At 45.9% G+C, this 17,897-nt stretch overlaps 1 protein-coding gene across 2 annotated transcripts in view; it reads right to left on the bottom strand.

Annotated features, from left to right (window-relative positions):
• Positions 1-16,146, bottom strand: part of CACNG2 (calcium voltage-gated channel auxiliary subunit gamma 2) — a 145,574-nt gene extending 129,428 nt beyond the window's left edge. The window contains exon 1 of one of the 2 annotated variants that reach the window (XM_081928410.1): positions 14,831-16,146. In XM_081928410.1, coding sequence (XP_081784536.1) covers positions 14,831-15,041 — 211 coding nt within the window. In that variant the 5' untranslated portion in view covers positions 15,042-16,146. The remainder of the gene's footprint in view (positions 1-14,830) is intronic. The other variant, XM_081928409.1, reaches the window with a different exon arrangement.
• Between the last annotated feature and the right edge of the window lie 1,751 nt (positions 16,147-17,897).

The following is a 17,897-nucleotide window of genomic DNA, read 5'->3' as shown; positions in this document are numbered from 1 at the left end:
TAATAGTGTAATAATTTAATTGGGTTTTTAAAACTGGGTTTTATTTATTGTGGGTTTTTGGTTGTATCCAGGGCTTTTTTTTCAGCTGGAACTCGCTGGAACTCCAGGTGGATACCATTACCATGACAAGAGAACAAGGGAGGTGCTCATGATGAGTTCTGGCACCTCTTTTACTAGAAAAACAGCATTTGTTTTATTAGTTTAAATTTATGCTTGGAGCTGCCTTGGGTCCTGCACTGGGAGAAAGGTGGAAAGGGTAGATGGATAGATGATAGACAGATATAGATAGATAGATGATAGATAGATGATAGATAGATAGATAGATAGATAGATAGATAGATAGATATAGATATTGTTGTTGTTGTCACCATAAGTAGTAACAGCAGCAACAACTGCTTTGGCAGTCTGGCCACTATTTTGGCTCCTCTACTGTGCCTTAGACCTAGCATATTTGGATACTGGCAAGGGGGGGAGGAGAGAAAGAATGGCAGTCATCGCGCCCCCCCCCCAATAAAAAGAATAGTGAAGAATATTCAGAGAAAATTTTGCAAGGTGGTCTTATTTTTCTAAGAATGTGTGTTTGTGTGTGTGTGTGTGTGTGTGTGTGTGAGAGAGAGAGAGAGAGAGAGAGAGAGAGAGAGAGAGAGAGAGAGAGATAGATAGATAATGGAAACTCAGGAATTCTCCCAGGATAATGGATTCTGAGAAATTTTGGCTTAGCACTAACCTCAACCCACGTCAGGGGAACACTTTAGAAGGAAGGATGTGCAAAGGAGCCCTCAAATCATGACTAAATTTGAGCTGCATTAAAAAAAAAAATGAAATGTGTTTGTGTAACAGAGGAGATCAGAAAGGGCAGAAAATACATTCCCTGCTCTCAAAAAGATTCCTGAGAGACGTAAAACTAAATGGTTTCTAAATTATGTGAAAACAGAAGGAAGGAAAAGGCTTGGTGACAGGCATCTGGTAAACTCTAGCATCTTTAGTTATAGGATCTCAGAGCAGCAGACGAAGAGAAAGAGCTGCCTTGAGAGCGCCTGCCGGTCAGCATAGATGCTAGTCTATGGAACATTGGTCTGACTCAGTAGAAGCCAGCTTCTTATATAAGTGCCCAGTTCTCTTCTTGCTTAAACTGCTTCAATACCAAATATAAAACCATCTCTCTCCCCCCCCCCAGCCGAGTGACTCATGAGTTACACCAGCGTGTGTGAGAGAGAAACTAGGCAGTCTCTCACATGTATTTTAAAAGAGCAAAACAAACCCAGAGCAGCAACCAATGGCATTGATTGCATGTTCGATGCTGTTTGTACGCTTGGCGAACACTCTCATGGATGCAAAAGGAAGCAGAGTGGGCAGAGCAGCTAGCAGGTTGGACTGTAGGACCTGGCTTTGCCCATCTGGGCTTGGCCACCAGAACTGGGCAGGCCCAGGGGTGCCTGTCCTTCCCTCTGCTGAAATGGAACCGGGGCAATAAAGCACTCTGGCTAATGAAAGTGTCATACTAATTCATCATTATCACCATCCCTCTCCAGTTGGGTTTATGTGGGACCAGAAAGTCTCAAAGGGCTGGGATGGCGATGCTTGCAGATAGCAGCCACACAGCTTAATTTTGCACCCTGACCATCCTCTTGGGACATTGTTGGCAACTCCAGGACAAAAGAAAGACAATTTGGAAGAAGCACAGAATGCCTTCTCTTCCCTACTGAGTAACCACAGTATCACGAAGGAGTCTGGCATGCAGACTTCCTATCAGACCTAGGCACCAGCCCTTCCCTTCTTAAAAATGGCACACTGCTTTCCCCATGTAAGTCACTTACCCCCCACATGCACATAACACAGAAGAGCATTCATTTCTCTCATTTATTGTCCTGCCTCTACTCCCAGTACAATGGAAAAGTCACCTCTGTCAAAGGAGGACAGCTGCCAACACAGCAACATGGCCTTGTTCAATGCCTCTGACTTTAAAACAGATGTGGGGAACTTGTGGCTTCCAAGTGTTGTTGGAGTACAATTCCCATTATTTCTGACTCTTGGCCATGTTGACTGGGACTGATAGGAGTTGGAATCCAGTAATGCCTGGAGGGAACAGGGTCCTTGCTGCTGCCATTCAATATTTCCCATTTGAAAACAGTGTACTCATACTATCCAGGTTGTCACTTTTCCCTAAGCCCCACCCAATATACACCAGTAGACCTTAAGGGAGGCTCTTCCCTACACAGGTTGTTGCATTCATTTTTTTCTGCAACAGCCTGACCTTTATTGATTTAGAAGTAAAGATGATGTATTTTATTTTAGTTGACGATACAGTGGGGTGGGGTGAGGTGGACCATAATTGCCAAAGGTTGTCATACTGAATGGGGTCACAGATAACTTCACCAGCTGCTGCCTATGCCTTGGCTGTGCACAACAAGGTGTGTTGATGTTCATGCAAGAGCAGGTATGTGCAGGCGAAACAGAGACCAGATGTAGTCCCACTCAGTGCCCCAACATGGAGGGTTAATGTTTTGTGATCAAAGAGAGGAAACTGATACTTAAAGACTGGCAACTCCAGCCATGTGCACTAAAGCTTTACATTCTTAAACAGAGACAAAATAAGGGCAGATATTGATTGAAGAAAGGTACCAGAAAACTGAGACTGTTTCAGGTTGATAGGGACAATGGATGAGTACAAAATGTAAAGGTGCAAGTGAGCAAGCTTAGCAATTCAGACTCAAGAAAAATGAAAACAATGGTATCCATCCCTCAAAAATCCCCCAAAGGCCAGTGCTAAGGTCTATGCTACCAGCAGTGGCTGGTGTCACTATGATACCACTTGAAACAGTTGCAGTTTCCTCAAAGAATTCTGGGAGCTGTAGTTTGTTAGTGGTGCTGTGAGTTGTTAGAAGGCCCCTATTCCTCCCCCAGAGCTGTAATTCTCAGAGTGATTTAACAATCACTCACTGCTCCCAGAGAAGTCTGGGAATCATAGCTCTGGGAGGAGAATAGGGTCTCCTAACAACTCTCAGTGCCCTTAACAAGCTACAGCTTCCAGAATTCTTTGGGCAGGGGAGTCATGACTGTTTAAAGTGATATCATAGTGCTTTAAATGTATGGTGTGATTGTTGTTCCCTGCAACACCCTGTCCTGACCAGGCTTTGAAGCTCACCTGGCTTTGGAGCTCCAAGCCTTTTTTGTTGAACCATGGATTGGTTCCTTATTAGATGGCTTAGCATCATTATTATTGGATGGATGAGAATAACCATTTTGGGACGTGGATCTGTCATGTTCTCAAATGTTCTGAAATCCAAGATGGCCAATTTCAGTGGTAAAAATGCATTATATAACCTGGAAGTTCTTTGAATAGCCACATCAAAATGTTGCCTGCAGCTGTTCCTGACCAGCTTATGTATTACTCCTGCAAAAAACACTCCAACTTTGCATGTTCTTATCTATGGTGAGAATCTGCTACCTTGTTCCTATAGCATGGATGTTATATGACAAGACTATGGGCTTTTGAATCCCGGCTTTTGAATCCAGTACAAATCATAGCAATTGATCTTGACCAACTTCTGTTTGCCGTAGCAAAGTTTGCACAGTGAAGGTGGTCAAGAGCTTGTACAGGAGCTGTATATGTGTTAATGCTGAGATCTGCTCCTTAGAGGTGACATGAGAGAAAGCCACGAGTAGAGGAAGGCATGTGCTTTCAGGAGGAGGCACAGAAATATGAAATATGGTTTCTTCTTACCCTTATGAGCGACAGCAGCTTTCCTGTTCCTCAGCTGAGGAAAGAAAGAGGACTCAAGCAGAGGGGATAGGGAGCAAAAAGGCAATCTTAAAAGAGATGTGAAGAAAAAAGCAGTGAAGACCATAATACAAAAGAAGTGAGTCCGCTGGAGTGAAGGTGGAAAAAACAACCCAACCCCAGTAGTGAGAAGTTGTGATATGGCGAAGCTGCAGGTGTGATAATGAAACATGGAGGCAAGGGAAAGGTGGCAGAAAGCAGAAATGCCAAAGCGAAAAGAGGATGAACGGAATAAAAGAAAAGCCAGAGAGAGAAGGAAATACAGGCAAGAATGAAGATGTAAAAAGAAGGAAAGTTTACTACCCCCTTCTCTCCTTGCTGCTCTCTCCCCCCACCTCTCCCCCCCAACCATATACTGTATGCAGCATGAAAGTCTCACATCAAATATAAATGATCTGTAAAAATAAAAAGACTTTCTGACCTGAAAACAGAGATGATGTGTGTACTTTTGTAACCCAAGAAAATATTTAATAAAAACTATTTTTTTAAAAAAGAAAAGAATGGAGAACAGATAACTGGGAACGTAGATTGAGGGAGGGCAGACCAGTCAAAGGAGATCTAAAGAGAGATTGTGAGGCACGTTCCTTTATGTTTACTTCTCCCAAGCATGGCTGGCCTAAAGCATTTTGCTGCCTGAGGCAAAGTAGCAAATGGTGCCCTAAAAAAATAATAATGCTCAGGATATGTATGTTGGTGTGGGGACAGTGGGGTGGGTAGAGAAGCAATTGTGCATCATACACAGGGCCACCACCCATGTGATCTTGGCACCTGAAGCTTCCCCTCCTTGACAGTGAAAAATATATATTTTTTAAAAAATCAAACAATTTTCTGCTTTTTCATGACACCCAAAATCATTGCAGATAAGGAAAATATGTGCCATGACTGGTTATCTTTATTGAATGCTTGCCTTTTATATTTCTTTTTTTTAATGTTCCTTGCCCTACCCTATTTCTTTTTATAGGTTTGAAGAAAAACTATGATGGGGGAAAGTAGCCGCTGTACAGTTTAGTAAAGCATTTCCCCCTTTTCCTTTGAAAAGGGAACATGCCCATTGTGCCAAGCTGCATTCTTCTTTCCCAGCAAATGCTGCCTCAGGAAGCAAAGAACAGTGCAATAATGGTGCAGGCCAGGCTCTCCCTGAAATAAGATACACTTCCCAGTTTGATTGGGAAACCTATTGGCACAGCAGGTGGGGGAGGGCAAAATCCTCAGTGCTCTGAGATCTAGATGGAATTGTGTTTTATTTAGGCTCAATTTCCTTTGGCCCAAAAGCAAGATCACATAAGCATGCATGTGCACAGGGGTCTACTGTAGGCTACACAATTCTGGGACCGCATGGGGAGAGGGAGAAGAAGGATTTGATAGTCAAAAGAGAACGTTATTCGTATCCGTGGGAAAAGTCAGAATATTATCTGTGTCTCTGTGCAATTGCATTGCATGGTAGCGATGCTGCTGCTGCTACACTGCAGATCCACATCCTTCTCACTACAGTTTCTTTCTCACTCTCCTGAAGGCGGCAATTTATGGTGCATTCCAGGACAACGTTAAGCTATCCATCACCCCCCTTGCACAGCAGCCACGTTGCTCTTTGCTCTTGATTGTTATACGGTCTTTAACACTTCATCTTTTAGGCTTGCATATCTCATGATAGCCTAACCTAAGGGTAGGCCACATGGTACCCGTCAGATATTATTTGACTAGGGTTCTGGGCATCCCTGACCATTAGCCATTCTGGTGGGGCCTAAATTCAGCAATATATTGACCGGTCGCCTACCCCTGGTAATCTCCACCTCATCAGGTGTCACTATCCTCCTCTATCCTTCTGCAGAGTGAAATAAACCCAAACCAGGAAACAATATTTGGAGGACCACGAAGCCCATCAAACCTGTGCCTCTGCTTCCGGCTTCCAAAATAACCTCATCTAACCCCTTTCTTCAGACAATCCTACACCTCTCTCAAGAGCAACAGAAACTACATGGGCTGTGAAACCCACCAGCTCTATCCAACAGATGGACCTATGTGGCTTGCATTCACTCAGACAGTGATACATTTAGTGGACTTAATGATCTTGCGGGGTTGGGGTTGGGTTCTCTTGAGATGGTAATGCATATTACTTTGCTTCTTTCAAAATTTGGTAAGCTGGCCTAGCAATGTTTCCTTTTCTTTATTACATTTCTAAACCGCCCTTCATCCGAGGATCACAGGATGGTTGACCATATAGGCTCCCCCCAAAAACATACCCTGATAGCCAACAATAACAATAACCCCCTCCCACAGTTTAAAAGGCCACAGATTATTTAATTAGCCAAAGGCCTGAGAGAAGAGGAATGTTTTTGCTTGGCACCTAAACGTATATAACGAAGGCACCAGGCAAGCCTGTTTATGGCCTTTCTGATCCTTCTGCTGAGTGGGGCTTGGACTTCTGCTTCAAGCTCCTGCCCCGATGGCATTTTCTTAACAAGCGAGTCTCTGCACTCAGACAGAAGGTCTCATCGTGTCCTGTGTCATCTACCTTGATAGGCAGCCACTCTCCAGATCCTCAGACAGAGAAATTACCCATTTCTGCTATTTGAGGTTTTTTCCTTTTAAACCCAACAACCCAGAGATGCTAAAGAATGAACCTCCTATAGCATGGCTTGAACTCATCTACTGAGCTATGGCCCTCTCTCAACCCTTGCTGCATATGGACAGCCAGCCACTCGAATGTGCGCAATGTATTGGGCAATCACTTGCTGCTCTGCATGAGACACAGTGCTGTATCTGGGCCTTTCTGCAAAGATACAACCACCCTGCCTTAATCCACAGCAATTAACTGTGTTGTGCTCAGAGGAAATCTAAGGCTGGAACAGCGAGGGGTATTATAAATCAGGCTGGACGTGCATGAGCAAAGCTGTGCGAGTCCTAGCACAAATAGCAGGAGTTTGGTCTGGCAAAACAGAGGATGTAAAGCACTGCAGAGACTCCAGAATGGGAAAACCGGCTATTACAGCAAATCAAGATTGAGGGTGTATTGGCAAAAGCTCTGCTGGGGATTGATTAATATGAGAAGGATTCCGAAGTTGAGAACAAGCTGAGACCAAGGTGCATTGGCAAAATTATATAGGGGCCTTGGGGTGGAAAACTCAGATCACAGCCAGGAGATGAACCGTGCCTAAATAATGCTGGCAGGAAAATATGGGGGGACTGAGGCTGAATAGCAGGGGTTCTGCACAGGTCAAGGAAATGTCAGGAAAGTGAGAATGCAGCCTGCCTGCCTTCCGCCTCGGTGTATGTCAACGCTTGGCTTATGTGTTGGTTGAAATTGCACTCAAACACATCTGCACACTGCACTGCTCAGCTATGACAAGCTGCAAAGAGGGAGCAATGAGCTCGTTAATTTCCTTCAGAAAGGGTCTCTTGGCTGGGATTCTTTTCATCACCAGCCTCCATTCAATTACTTGCCTTCACACCAGGCAAATCCACAGGGATGTCTAACCTCTTGTGCAGCACACACGCTCACTCTCCGTCGATTGTGCTCTCTGCCTGTTGCCCCACATGCAAGCCTCCAAGACCAATCCCTCCTCTGATAGTAATGACATGACAACCCCAATAACCGTGCAGTGAAAGAAAATCAAAGTCATCCCTGTTTGCTTTGTGAGGCATCAGTGAGCCAATCTCCTTTTGGCTTCTGGATTTCTGTAAAAAGGAAGACCAAATTAGTCCCTAGTTATGGAGATTTAACCAGGGCTCAGAAATAGCATTCATCAAAATTAATAGATAGAGGCTAAGAGGGAAATGGCCATCAAAGAAAGAGCTTTGCAGGAAGGGATAAGATGGCTGATAAGAGTTTGCTGATTTCAGCTGCTTGACATACAAACGAGCAATTAAAAATCCAAAAGGTCTCTTCCCAGCCCCCAACTTGGAGAACTAGAGCCTGCTGCAGCAAAAAGACAGAATGGCCAAGAGCAAAAATAAGATGATAATAGTAATAATAAAGTATTAAAATGTGATGGTTCTAATACATGCCAACGAAGGAGCCTGAGTGGAGAACCTAATCTAATGAGATGAATAATATTCTAGGGGTGGACCGGAACTCTTCGTTCAGATGAGGAAAACAGTATATTTTGGAATGTCAGTGCAGCTGGGGGCTGACATCTTTGTTCAATCCAGCCATGAGGAAGAAAGCCCTCCAGGATGGATCTGAACTTCAAGGTTTGACTCTCGTGCCCAAGAAGAAAGGAGAAGATTAAAACCTGATTTGTCTGCAGGGATGCATGCTCAGCACTTTTTGATAATCATTTGTGCAGATGTGTAACTGCCTTCTTCTTTCCCTGCTTCCTCGGAATTCTGATGGTTTTCTCAGAGCTGGAACTAGAGACTCATGGCAAATTCCTCTTCAGGCAAAATGTTGGTGGCAATTCTAATCATGAGTTGGGGTATAAGCACCTGCTGTTGTCTTTCATTTTGTAGGAGATCACTTTGTATGAAGCGGTGGTTTCCCTTGGCTGAATATAGAGTATTAACTGTCTAAGGATTAGGGTTAGGACAGGACATCTAACCTTTGGCCCTCCAGATATTACCAGACTACAATTCCCATAATCTCATTGACCATGCTAGCTGGAGGTGATGGGAGGTGGGATACAACAGCATCTGGAGAGCCACAAATTCTCCACCTCTGGGTTAGGTGATAGCTGTCTATCTATGGATTAGGTGTAGCTAACTCATCCTAGTGACTTTGTGTTGAAAGGTAGGTTAGAAGTATAAGGAATGAATGAATGAGTGAATAAAAACAACTGATAGCTGAAACAGGAGAAGCCAGAACTGAGACAGCCACCAGGCTATGTATATGGCTGTCTTGATTAAGAGAAGACACTCTAGACCAGGGACAGCCAGTGTGGTCCTATTCCAAAGTTGCTGGGCTACAACTCCCACCATACCTGACCATTGACCATGCTGGCAGGGGCTGATGTGAGTCATTGTCCACAACATCTAGGTGGACATAAGCCTTTGCACCTTTCCACCCAACAAATCCCATCCTCTTTTATTTGAAATATATAGTATTCATATCATACATGCTAGCTGTTCGGAGCATGTAATATACACTAGCTCAGTAATCATAATTACATCAGTGATTTTTAAAATGATATTTCCCTCCCTCCCACCCTACACCTATTTTCATCAGGAGCCCTGATTAAACCAATCTCTTGAGGATCAAAGTAACTCTCCTTGGAAAAAAATCCCTAGTAAAAGCTCAGTGCATGATATTCTAAATCAGGGATGGCCAACTTTTCATTTCAGGCGGAGGAATGTTTTATTCCATGGACAGTGAGGCCAAATAGTGTTTTGTCACCCCTCCCTTTGACTACAACAAAGTTACCAACATCAAACATTAAGGCAGGGTTAGGGAACCTGTGGGCCTCTAGCATCAACCCTGATCATTGGCCGTGGTGGTTGGTGTTGGTGGGAGCTGGAGTTCCGCAACTTCTTGAGGGCATCACGGCACCTCCCACCTGCATCTCTGCATTAAGGGTTTCACAGTTTGCTCTGGCAAACACATGTTTTATGATCACTGTGGTGGAAAAGCAGCCTGGGAAGTGTTGATGTGGGGAGGAGAACTGAAGAATTGACTGTGCCCACCCCACTTTACATTTCCTCTTTCTGAAGCTGCTTCCGCATACATGCATGGGTGAAGTATAATATATGCCATTCCATCTTTATGGAACACACGCATGACATACAAACATGTATGTATTGCATACAAGGTCCAAAAGGGAGATTAAACATTCATTGTGGAATATCTCTGTTTCTTACACATTTTCAAAATGAATGAATAAACAAATGTTTTTCTTCATTAATAAAATTGGGAATTAAAAAAAAAAAGCTTTTACATGGGCAAGATGAATTTGCTTCAAGAACTAGGTCTGACCTGCATGCTGTCAGATGCTGCATCCCCCCCACCCCAGTTCTCACTAGCATTTTATTCTGCCAAGGTGTGATCCAACTAAATATCAATATCTGCAGGTTCTGATTCAAAGGCAACAGCAGTATGATATCCTGGCGAAACACAATACAGGGTGTCAACAGCCACACTACTGCTTGCTTGTTTACAAAGTAAGTAAATAAAGAGCAACAGGACTTTCAAATAAATAAATAAAAGAAACATAACTTTTTTAAAAAGTCAAGGGTTTTCAAAGACTGAACTGTCACAAAGTGGCAGAGTGGTAGGGTAGAGAACATTGGCAACTACTTGGTGTTTGCTGTTTCGTGAAAAGAAAAAGAAAATAAGAAGAAAAGTCTTACTGGGATGTCTAAGTAGTCCAACACTGGAGTGGTACAATACATGACTGACTGCTCAGTCTCTGATATAACCAACACGCACACACAAAACCTTGTGCCACTCACACCTATCCATGTTTATTTGAATGTAGTCTCATTGACTTCCAACAGGACTGGAACAGAAAAAGGTCTACAGTAGAGTGTGGGCATGGAGAGGGAGGAGTTTCATAACTCTGTGAAAAGGACATGAAAAGAGCCCTGCTGGATCAGGCCAAAGACCCATTAGCTCAGCATCCTGTTCTGACAGTGGCCAGCCTGATGCTTATAGGAAGCTCAAGAGCAAGGCCTGAGTGCAATGGCACTCCTCTCTTACTAGTAGTATCCATCTATCCTACACATTAGAACTACAAAGGCCACTGGGCAATCTGGAGTTCACCTTGGCCTAAGCTTGTCTTTCGGAACTCTTGCAATTCACTGACATTCAAGTTCACCAACAAATTGGTCATGAAGCTAACTAGCCCCAGACTAGAGACCCTTGCCCAGGACAACATTGAGGAGGCAGTACCTACAGTAAGGGACTGTGGCACTTATGCAGTCATAGAGCTCCCATGAGCAACAACCATGCTTGTTGGAGGGCAGAATCACATGTTGTTGCTAGAGTAAGATGTTATTGTAGGGAAATGTGATATTCCTACAGCCAAAATGATTTGTATATTCCACAAATGAGCAACAAAAGCACCATTAGTTTTACATGAAAAATATTGTTTGCATACATGCCTTCTCGAAATGATGTGGATTTGATCCTTATTTAACAAAAGCCATAGTATCTCACAACTGAAAGATGCACCAAAGACTGCATATCACAGTCCTAGCTAGATATAAGGCAATGCTCCAATTATGATAGGAAAGATAGGGGCCACTGAATTAAATCCACACGCTCACCTTGCTACCCCCTCCAATTTTAGCTTAACTGTGATCACCTGTGGTATTCTAAAAACAGTAGCTAAGGGGGGGCATTGCAGAAACCTCTCTTGTAAACTAAGCACTGATATAAGGACAAACTAGCATTTGGTGCCATTTTTGTACACTCTCATGGAAAAATCAGAGCCTATTCTAAGACCACGGATTTGCAGGGAGGGCGGCTGGTGCAGTGGGACTCTAATGCAACCCATTTTCTCCAAGGCCACAAGCCTTCTAAGGTTGCAATCCTATGCACACTGACCTGAGAGCAAGTCCCACTATATTCAGTGGGGTTTTCTTCTTTGTAAGCATACATAGATGGCAAATAGAAGTAGAGCAACCCTAAGGGATAAATGCCCAATCTTCCTTTGGAAACAAAACAAAGCAAACCTTCCAGTTTTTGTTCTTTTGTCTCACTTTCCAATATTACAGCTAAGGGGGGTGGGAGGTGAGAAATAGCTAGAGTCCTTCCCCAATGGGCGACTTTCAAACCCAGCTAGGGAGTCTTCCCACGAGGCCAAACGACACGATTAAAAAAGAGGGGGACTGAAGAGCGAGAGAGAGAAAGGGAGATCAGAAAGAATGCCTCTCGACGTAGCTTCCCTGAACCCCAGAGCCACTTAATGCTTATTCTTCTGGGGAGTCGAAAAAAGCCAAGTCTCTTTCTGCTTCTGTTGCCTTCGACTGGAAAGGCCCCCGGGCAAAGCCATCCTCGGCCCAGGAGCTCGTGTGCTTTGCAGCTTAGGAGATCGGCTGTCCTGATCTAGCGCCCCAGCAGCGCTGCTGACTAACCCTCGGCTAGCAGCGACCCTCGTCCATCCCCCCATACAAAGTTGCATGTCTCTCCACCCGGCGTCGCTTCCGGCGATGGGCGAGCAACAGGCGGAGTGTGCCATCCAGGCTGCTTCCCTTTGGGGGTTCCCCCCACCCCCGAGTGGAGGGACGGGGTCTTCTCAGGGAAACTTCAGCTGCACGCTCAACGGAGCAGGGCCGGTGGTGTGCCGTGCCTGGGCGTGTGTGTGTGTGTGTGTGTGAAGAAGAGCACCCTCCCCATCTAACGTAGGGCGGGGGGCGCCGCCTTGACAGCAGCCCAGGCGGTTGCCTGTGCTCTTCTCACACCCCTTTTGCAGGGCTGCGATTTTCCAAAACACACAAACGGGGCTGTGAGCACAAACACAAACGCGCGCGCACACGCAACACACACACACACATACACACACTAGCTGCCGAGTTAAAAAGGCTGACGGCACGTCTCGGGATGGGCACAATTAGGAGCTTTTAATTAAAAGATCCTTGCCCTTTTAATCGACGGGCGAACTCAGCCCAGGCGAGCTGCCGGGAAGGGGAGGGTGTGTGTGGGGGAGGGGAGCTGGTGCGGAGTGGGGGGGGGGAAGGCTCGTGCAAAATGGGAGGAAGGAGAAAGAGAGCCTGGCTTCTCCTCCTCTCTTCCTCCCTCCCTGAGCGACCCGCACCGCCTCCCCCACCCCCTGCACACGCCGCCACCCCGCACCAAATGCCTCGTAGCCAGAGATACGTGTCTGTGGATCCAGAAGCACAAGCGGACTCATGCCACATTTATTTATTCTCTCTCTCTCTCTCTCTCTCTCTCTCTCTCTCTCTCTCTCTCTCTCTCTCTCTCTCTCTCTCTCTCTCTCTCTCCTGCCCCCGGGAAGATCGCCTCATTGGCGCTCCAGACTGCTCCCAGCAGCAGCAGCAGCAGTCATCCTCATCGGCTCCTCATCCTAAAAGACACCGATCGGGAAGGCTTTTCTGCAGCCCCCTCCCCCCCCCCAAGTCCCCGAGGCAATCCCGCCTCTTTCCTTTCGCTTTTTGGAAGACAGGGATCTCGTCAGTGCTTCGTTCGATCGATGCCTCTCCTTTTCTTCCACGTTAATGAATAGAGCAGCCTGACAGGCTCTTAATATTTGTGTGTGTGTGTGTGTTTAGGGGAAGAGATTTCCAGATAGATTCGCTTCTCTGGAGGTGTGTGTGTGTGTTGTTGGCGTGTTTAAAACGCCGCCGATTAATTTTCCGATATTGATTCCTTCCCACCCCCCCCCCCACCCGCCTCTCTCTGGCTGGGAGATAGCATAGAGTATTCAGCATGGAAGTCCTCTGCAGAATATGTTAAAAGGCAGCGGCTTGGAGAGAGAAAGGGCACCAAATGCAGTATGCGTCAAACAGACCATCGCTCAATGAAGTCACTTAGCTATTCAAAACATGTTCAGCCATCACTCAACCGTTTGCACCAAGAATAAGGGGGGGGGATGTCGCTATTCTTCCCGGCCACAACCATTTGCAAACAGCAGGTCCAACCCCCTCCCCTCTCGCTTACTTCTTACTTTCCCCTATTTTTATAAAAAGGGGGCGGGTGTGGGCTTGGGGGCAAGAGAGGCCATGAACGACGAGCGGAGAGAGGTTGATCTTCTCTTCCCAGGACCCTGCTCCCTTTCCCCGCCATCCTATTTTGCGGGATCTGCCCCCCCCCCCCCAGCACCCCCGAGGCATCGCCGGCGAGCGCGATCGGCCTCAGCTTGGGGTTTGAGGCGGGGACGCGAGGCAAGCCATGTACATGCTGCGTGTGTGCCCACCCATCCCCCTCTCCCCCCACCCCCAAGTTAGCTTCTATTCTTAAAACAGACGGTCTGATTACGGCGAGGCTTTGCGTGCCCACAAAACACCCCACGTTTGCATCAGCCTCCCTTCCTTCTTTCCACGCACGATCTGAAGAGCCCCCCCCAGCTCCATCCCACCCCCCCTCGCAGCCCTGCACATCTATACCGAGAGAGCCATGCTGAATAGCACATTTCAAAGCAAAGCCCCGGACCCCCTCCGCCTATTTCCAGCGTCTGATTTCAAAAACTGGCTGCCGTAGTGATTCTCCTGCTGCCATCAGACATGTCAATCCGGGTGCGAGAGGACTTGCTCTTGTTCACTTTCCTATTACAGAGGGAGAGAGACGGGGGTGGGGAGGTGGGAAGAGAGGGAAAGGGTTTTGTCCCTTCTCCCCTCCCCTTCCTCTCTCCACCACTTGTTCATTTGGCGAGAGAAGGGCATACAGATCTCTCCCACCCTTGAAACCAGCCTAATAATAATAATAATAAACAAGCCACACACAGCCAAGCTGTATATAAGCAGCCTGGAGGAGACGTTACGAAAGCCCCTCGCAAACTCCGCTAGAGAAAACTGGGAACATTCGAGTTTACCCAATTAGGCAGCCGAGACATAACAAGATCTGTTGTTGATGCTAAGAAATTGTACATGTGAGGAAGCGGGGGTGTGGGGGCAGAACACGCCACCAGACATAGGAAGTTGCTCTGCCTCTTTCCCCCCTCTTTTCACTCTCCCAGACTTCTCGTCATCAACATCCATTCGCAAAAGGAGACCAATTATTCCGCCCCCCCCTTTCAACCGCCCCGTCATTAGAAGCCAACAGCGCACTCCAATAATATAACATTTTGCTCGCTTTCCAAAAAGGAATTGTAAAGAATCCGGAAAGAGGCGGCTCGAACACACACACACACACGCTTTAACAAGACGGTCCCTTTGATGTTTTCACAATACAGAGATCATTGATCACATTAACAGGGTTTCCAGGGGACAAGGGAAAGAGGGGTTAGCGGGGACAGAATGGGGACGTGTACCTGAGCTATTTCTAACTTTACTGCTTTTCCTCAGAAACTAACCCAAGCATCCTGGTTCCATGGCGGCAGGGTTGGAGCGAGAAAATGGTGGAACGGGGGAAGATTTTTTTTTGGGGGGGGGGAGATGGGAGGGAATGGGACGGAGTGGGGACGGGGAGTGGGGGAGAGGTTGAGCTTCGGAATCAAATACCTTCCAAGCAGCAGGTTCTCCATAATCCAGAATGGGTCATGACTTCTTCGTTCTTTTTGCTGGTTTCATTATCACCGGTACCTTTCATCTTGCAAACCCCTCTGGAGTAAAGCCAGTAATCGGTCCCCACAGCTATGGTCATGAGGCTGAAGGCAGCGAAAGCACCAACGGTGGTTAAAAGCATCTGAACACCTCTGTCAAAGAGCCCCATAATTCTTCATTATACAAATACCCAACGCCTTCTGATTCTTGGGCTGTGTGTGTGTGTTTGTATGTTAATAATAAAATAAAAGAATAATATTTCCTCTAGTAAGAATAATAATAGTAATAATAGCAATAATAATATAATGGGTATCTATTCGAGATCAATAGAGAGAAATCTATACATAAAAAAGGGAGGTAAGAAAGCCCACGGAATCAGTGTAAATGAAAAAAAAAATCACACGGGAAGAGGCTTGCCTTTTAAAAGAGAAACGTTCCGGCGGTTAATATTATATATATATATATATATTATAAAAATAAAATAAAGGAAAAAATAGATAACCCCCCCCAAAAAATGAGATGCCTTAATCCCTTTTTCTAAAATTCTGGTCTCCAGTTTCCATATGTAATGGCTAATTTGGAGATGGCTTCCACAGTGAACAGGGGAGCAGCAGCAGCGGCAACAGAAACAGCATCCTCAACACACTCTCTCATTATCTGGACCTAGACAGTTAGAGACTGTAAGAGCAGAGATGCAACCTTCAGTCTTCTTGCTCAGCTCTGCAGCCTGCGCCATGAAAAATCCCTTTTCTTTCCAGTTATCTTCTTCGGATATATTTTTTTGGTGGGGTTTTTGTTCGTCTGTTGGCTCGCTCTCGTTCCAGATCTTCCCTCCGCTCCCCGTTTTCTACCACCGAACTAGACTTGCCAGTATATTGTAAGCCCTTGATTTCAGCTGAACAGGTGCTGAGGTTTTGCCTTCCATGGCTTTTCACCCCCCTCTTCACGGCAGCGGCAGAGCAGCGGTTGTTGTGATTGGTGATGATGTTGGTAGTGGTGGTAAAATGGGCAGAGGAGGGGGGAGTCTCTCCCGGAGAAGCAAGACGGATTTCCCTTCCTCCCCCCTCTCTGCAAAGCTTCCGAAGATCTGGGGAACCAGGAGGCTTGCTGCAGGATATGCTGCTCGTCGGTGTCTCGCGCCTCTTCTTGCCTTGCTAGTTCCGCTCCCACCTACTGCATTAACGTGGTGGTGCTGAAATGGACAGCTCCCCTGCACCGATCACTCCGCGGTGCTGAAGAACAGCTCTTTTACCTCTTTGCCCGGGGTGCTGCTGGGAAAACTGAGGAGGGTTGGCGGGCGCGCGGAGGAGAAGGAGGGAGAGGGGGGGGGGCAACCTTCCACTTCCTAGATCCTCTTCCCGAGCATCTGCAAGTGATAGTAACCCTTCTTGTCTCTCAAGTGCAGGAAGGGCGGGGGCGATTAGCCTTCCTGCGTGATCCTTTGCGATTTTTTACCCCTCTCCTTCCAGATTCTGAAATGATTACTCCCTTACGCTTCAGGAGCTGAGAGAAAGGAGTAGCTGGATCTCTCTTTTCATCCTCTGCGCTCCCCCCCCCACGCCCGCTCCCCCATCCAGCCTGCTCATTCCAGTAATAAGTGCCCAGAGCTCCTCACATCACAATTAGTCCAGCCCAAAACTTCAATCAGCCGTTTCTCTTCCTAGGAGACAGTGAAAATGCAACGTGGAAGGGTAATTTGAAATCTATCTGCATATATTGTTATATATATTGACAAAAAGGGGGGGAATGTTCTCATTACTTTGGCTGGGTGCTTAAAACATTTTTTTTGGGGGGGGGGTGCTGCTGTTGGGCTACATCCGTTGAATTGTTGGGTGTGGATCTATGTTGTGTGTCTGCCTTTCTTTTGAAAGCTCTCTGTGAGATAACAGATTGCGTACTCCAACAAACTGATATTTTGAAGCCCTGGGAATGGCAAAACAAGGCAGAACAAATAAGGAACTTGATGCATGTGTAGAATCTTGTCCTCAGATGTCCTTGCTCAGAGAGAGAGAGAGAGAGAGAGAGAGAGAGAGAGAGAGAGAGAGAGAGCGCGCATTAGAACAGAAGAAGAACCTTACTGAACCAGACCAGAGGCCTTTCTAGTTTTTCATCCTGTTTCCTAGAGCGGCAAGCCTGAAACCTATTGGAAGCTCACATGCAGGAGATATATGGCAATAGCCCTCTCCCACTTCTGTTTCCCAGCAACTGGCAACTAGAGGAAGATTGGAGATAGTAGTTACGCACTGATAGCCTTATCCTAAATGAATTTGTCTAAGCCCCACTTTAAAGCCCTCTAAGGTGGTGGCCATCCTCATGTCTTGTGGTATTCCATAGCTTATCTATGCACTGTGTGAATAAGTATTTCCTTTTGTCTGTCCTGAATTATTCAGCTTCATTAGAGGACTTTGAGTTCTAGTGTTATGAGAGGGATGGAAACTTTTCTTTCTCCACTTTCTGCATACCATGCATAATTTTACAAGCCTCTGTTATGTCCCCCTTTACTTACCATTTTTCTAAATTACAAAGCCCCCAAATTTGTAACTTTTCCATATAGAGCAATTACTCTGGTCATGTTTGTTGCCCTTTTGTGCACCTTTCCCAGCTCTAAACTATCCTTTTTGGAATGCAGTGACCAGCTCTGTGAAGAGAATTCAGGCATGGTTGCAATGAGGATTGTGTAAGGACTGACAATACTGGTAGTTTTAATTCAGAACCACTTCCTAATGATACCTAGCATGGAATTTGCCCATTTCACACCTGGCATATGCTTTATTGATATTCTCATTGCATTATCCACCATGACCCAAGACCCCTTTCTTGGCCAGTCACATCCATCTCAGACCACATCAGTGTATGTGTGAGATGAGGATTTATTGCCCCAATGTGCATCAATTGAGACTTGTTTATAATGAACAATATTTAACTTTTTTTGCACATCCAACCAGTTTGCTCCTCTCAATCCCTTTTTGTTTTTTTCCACCAATAATTCAGCGTTTTCAAAAAACTTTGCCACCTTGCTGCTCAT

Source organism: Podarcis melisellensis, assembly GCF_964234715.1.
Source record: "Podarcis melisellensis genome assembly, chromosome: 10".
Taxonomy (NCBI): Eukaryota; Metazoa; Chordata; class Lepidosauria; order Squamata; family Lacertidae; genus Podarcis; species Podarcis melisellensis.
The sequence above is the reverse complement of the archived record's forward strand: the minus strand, read 5'-3'. Positions and strand labels throughout refer to the sequence as shown.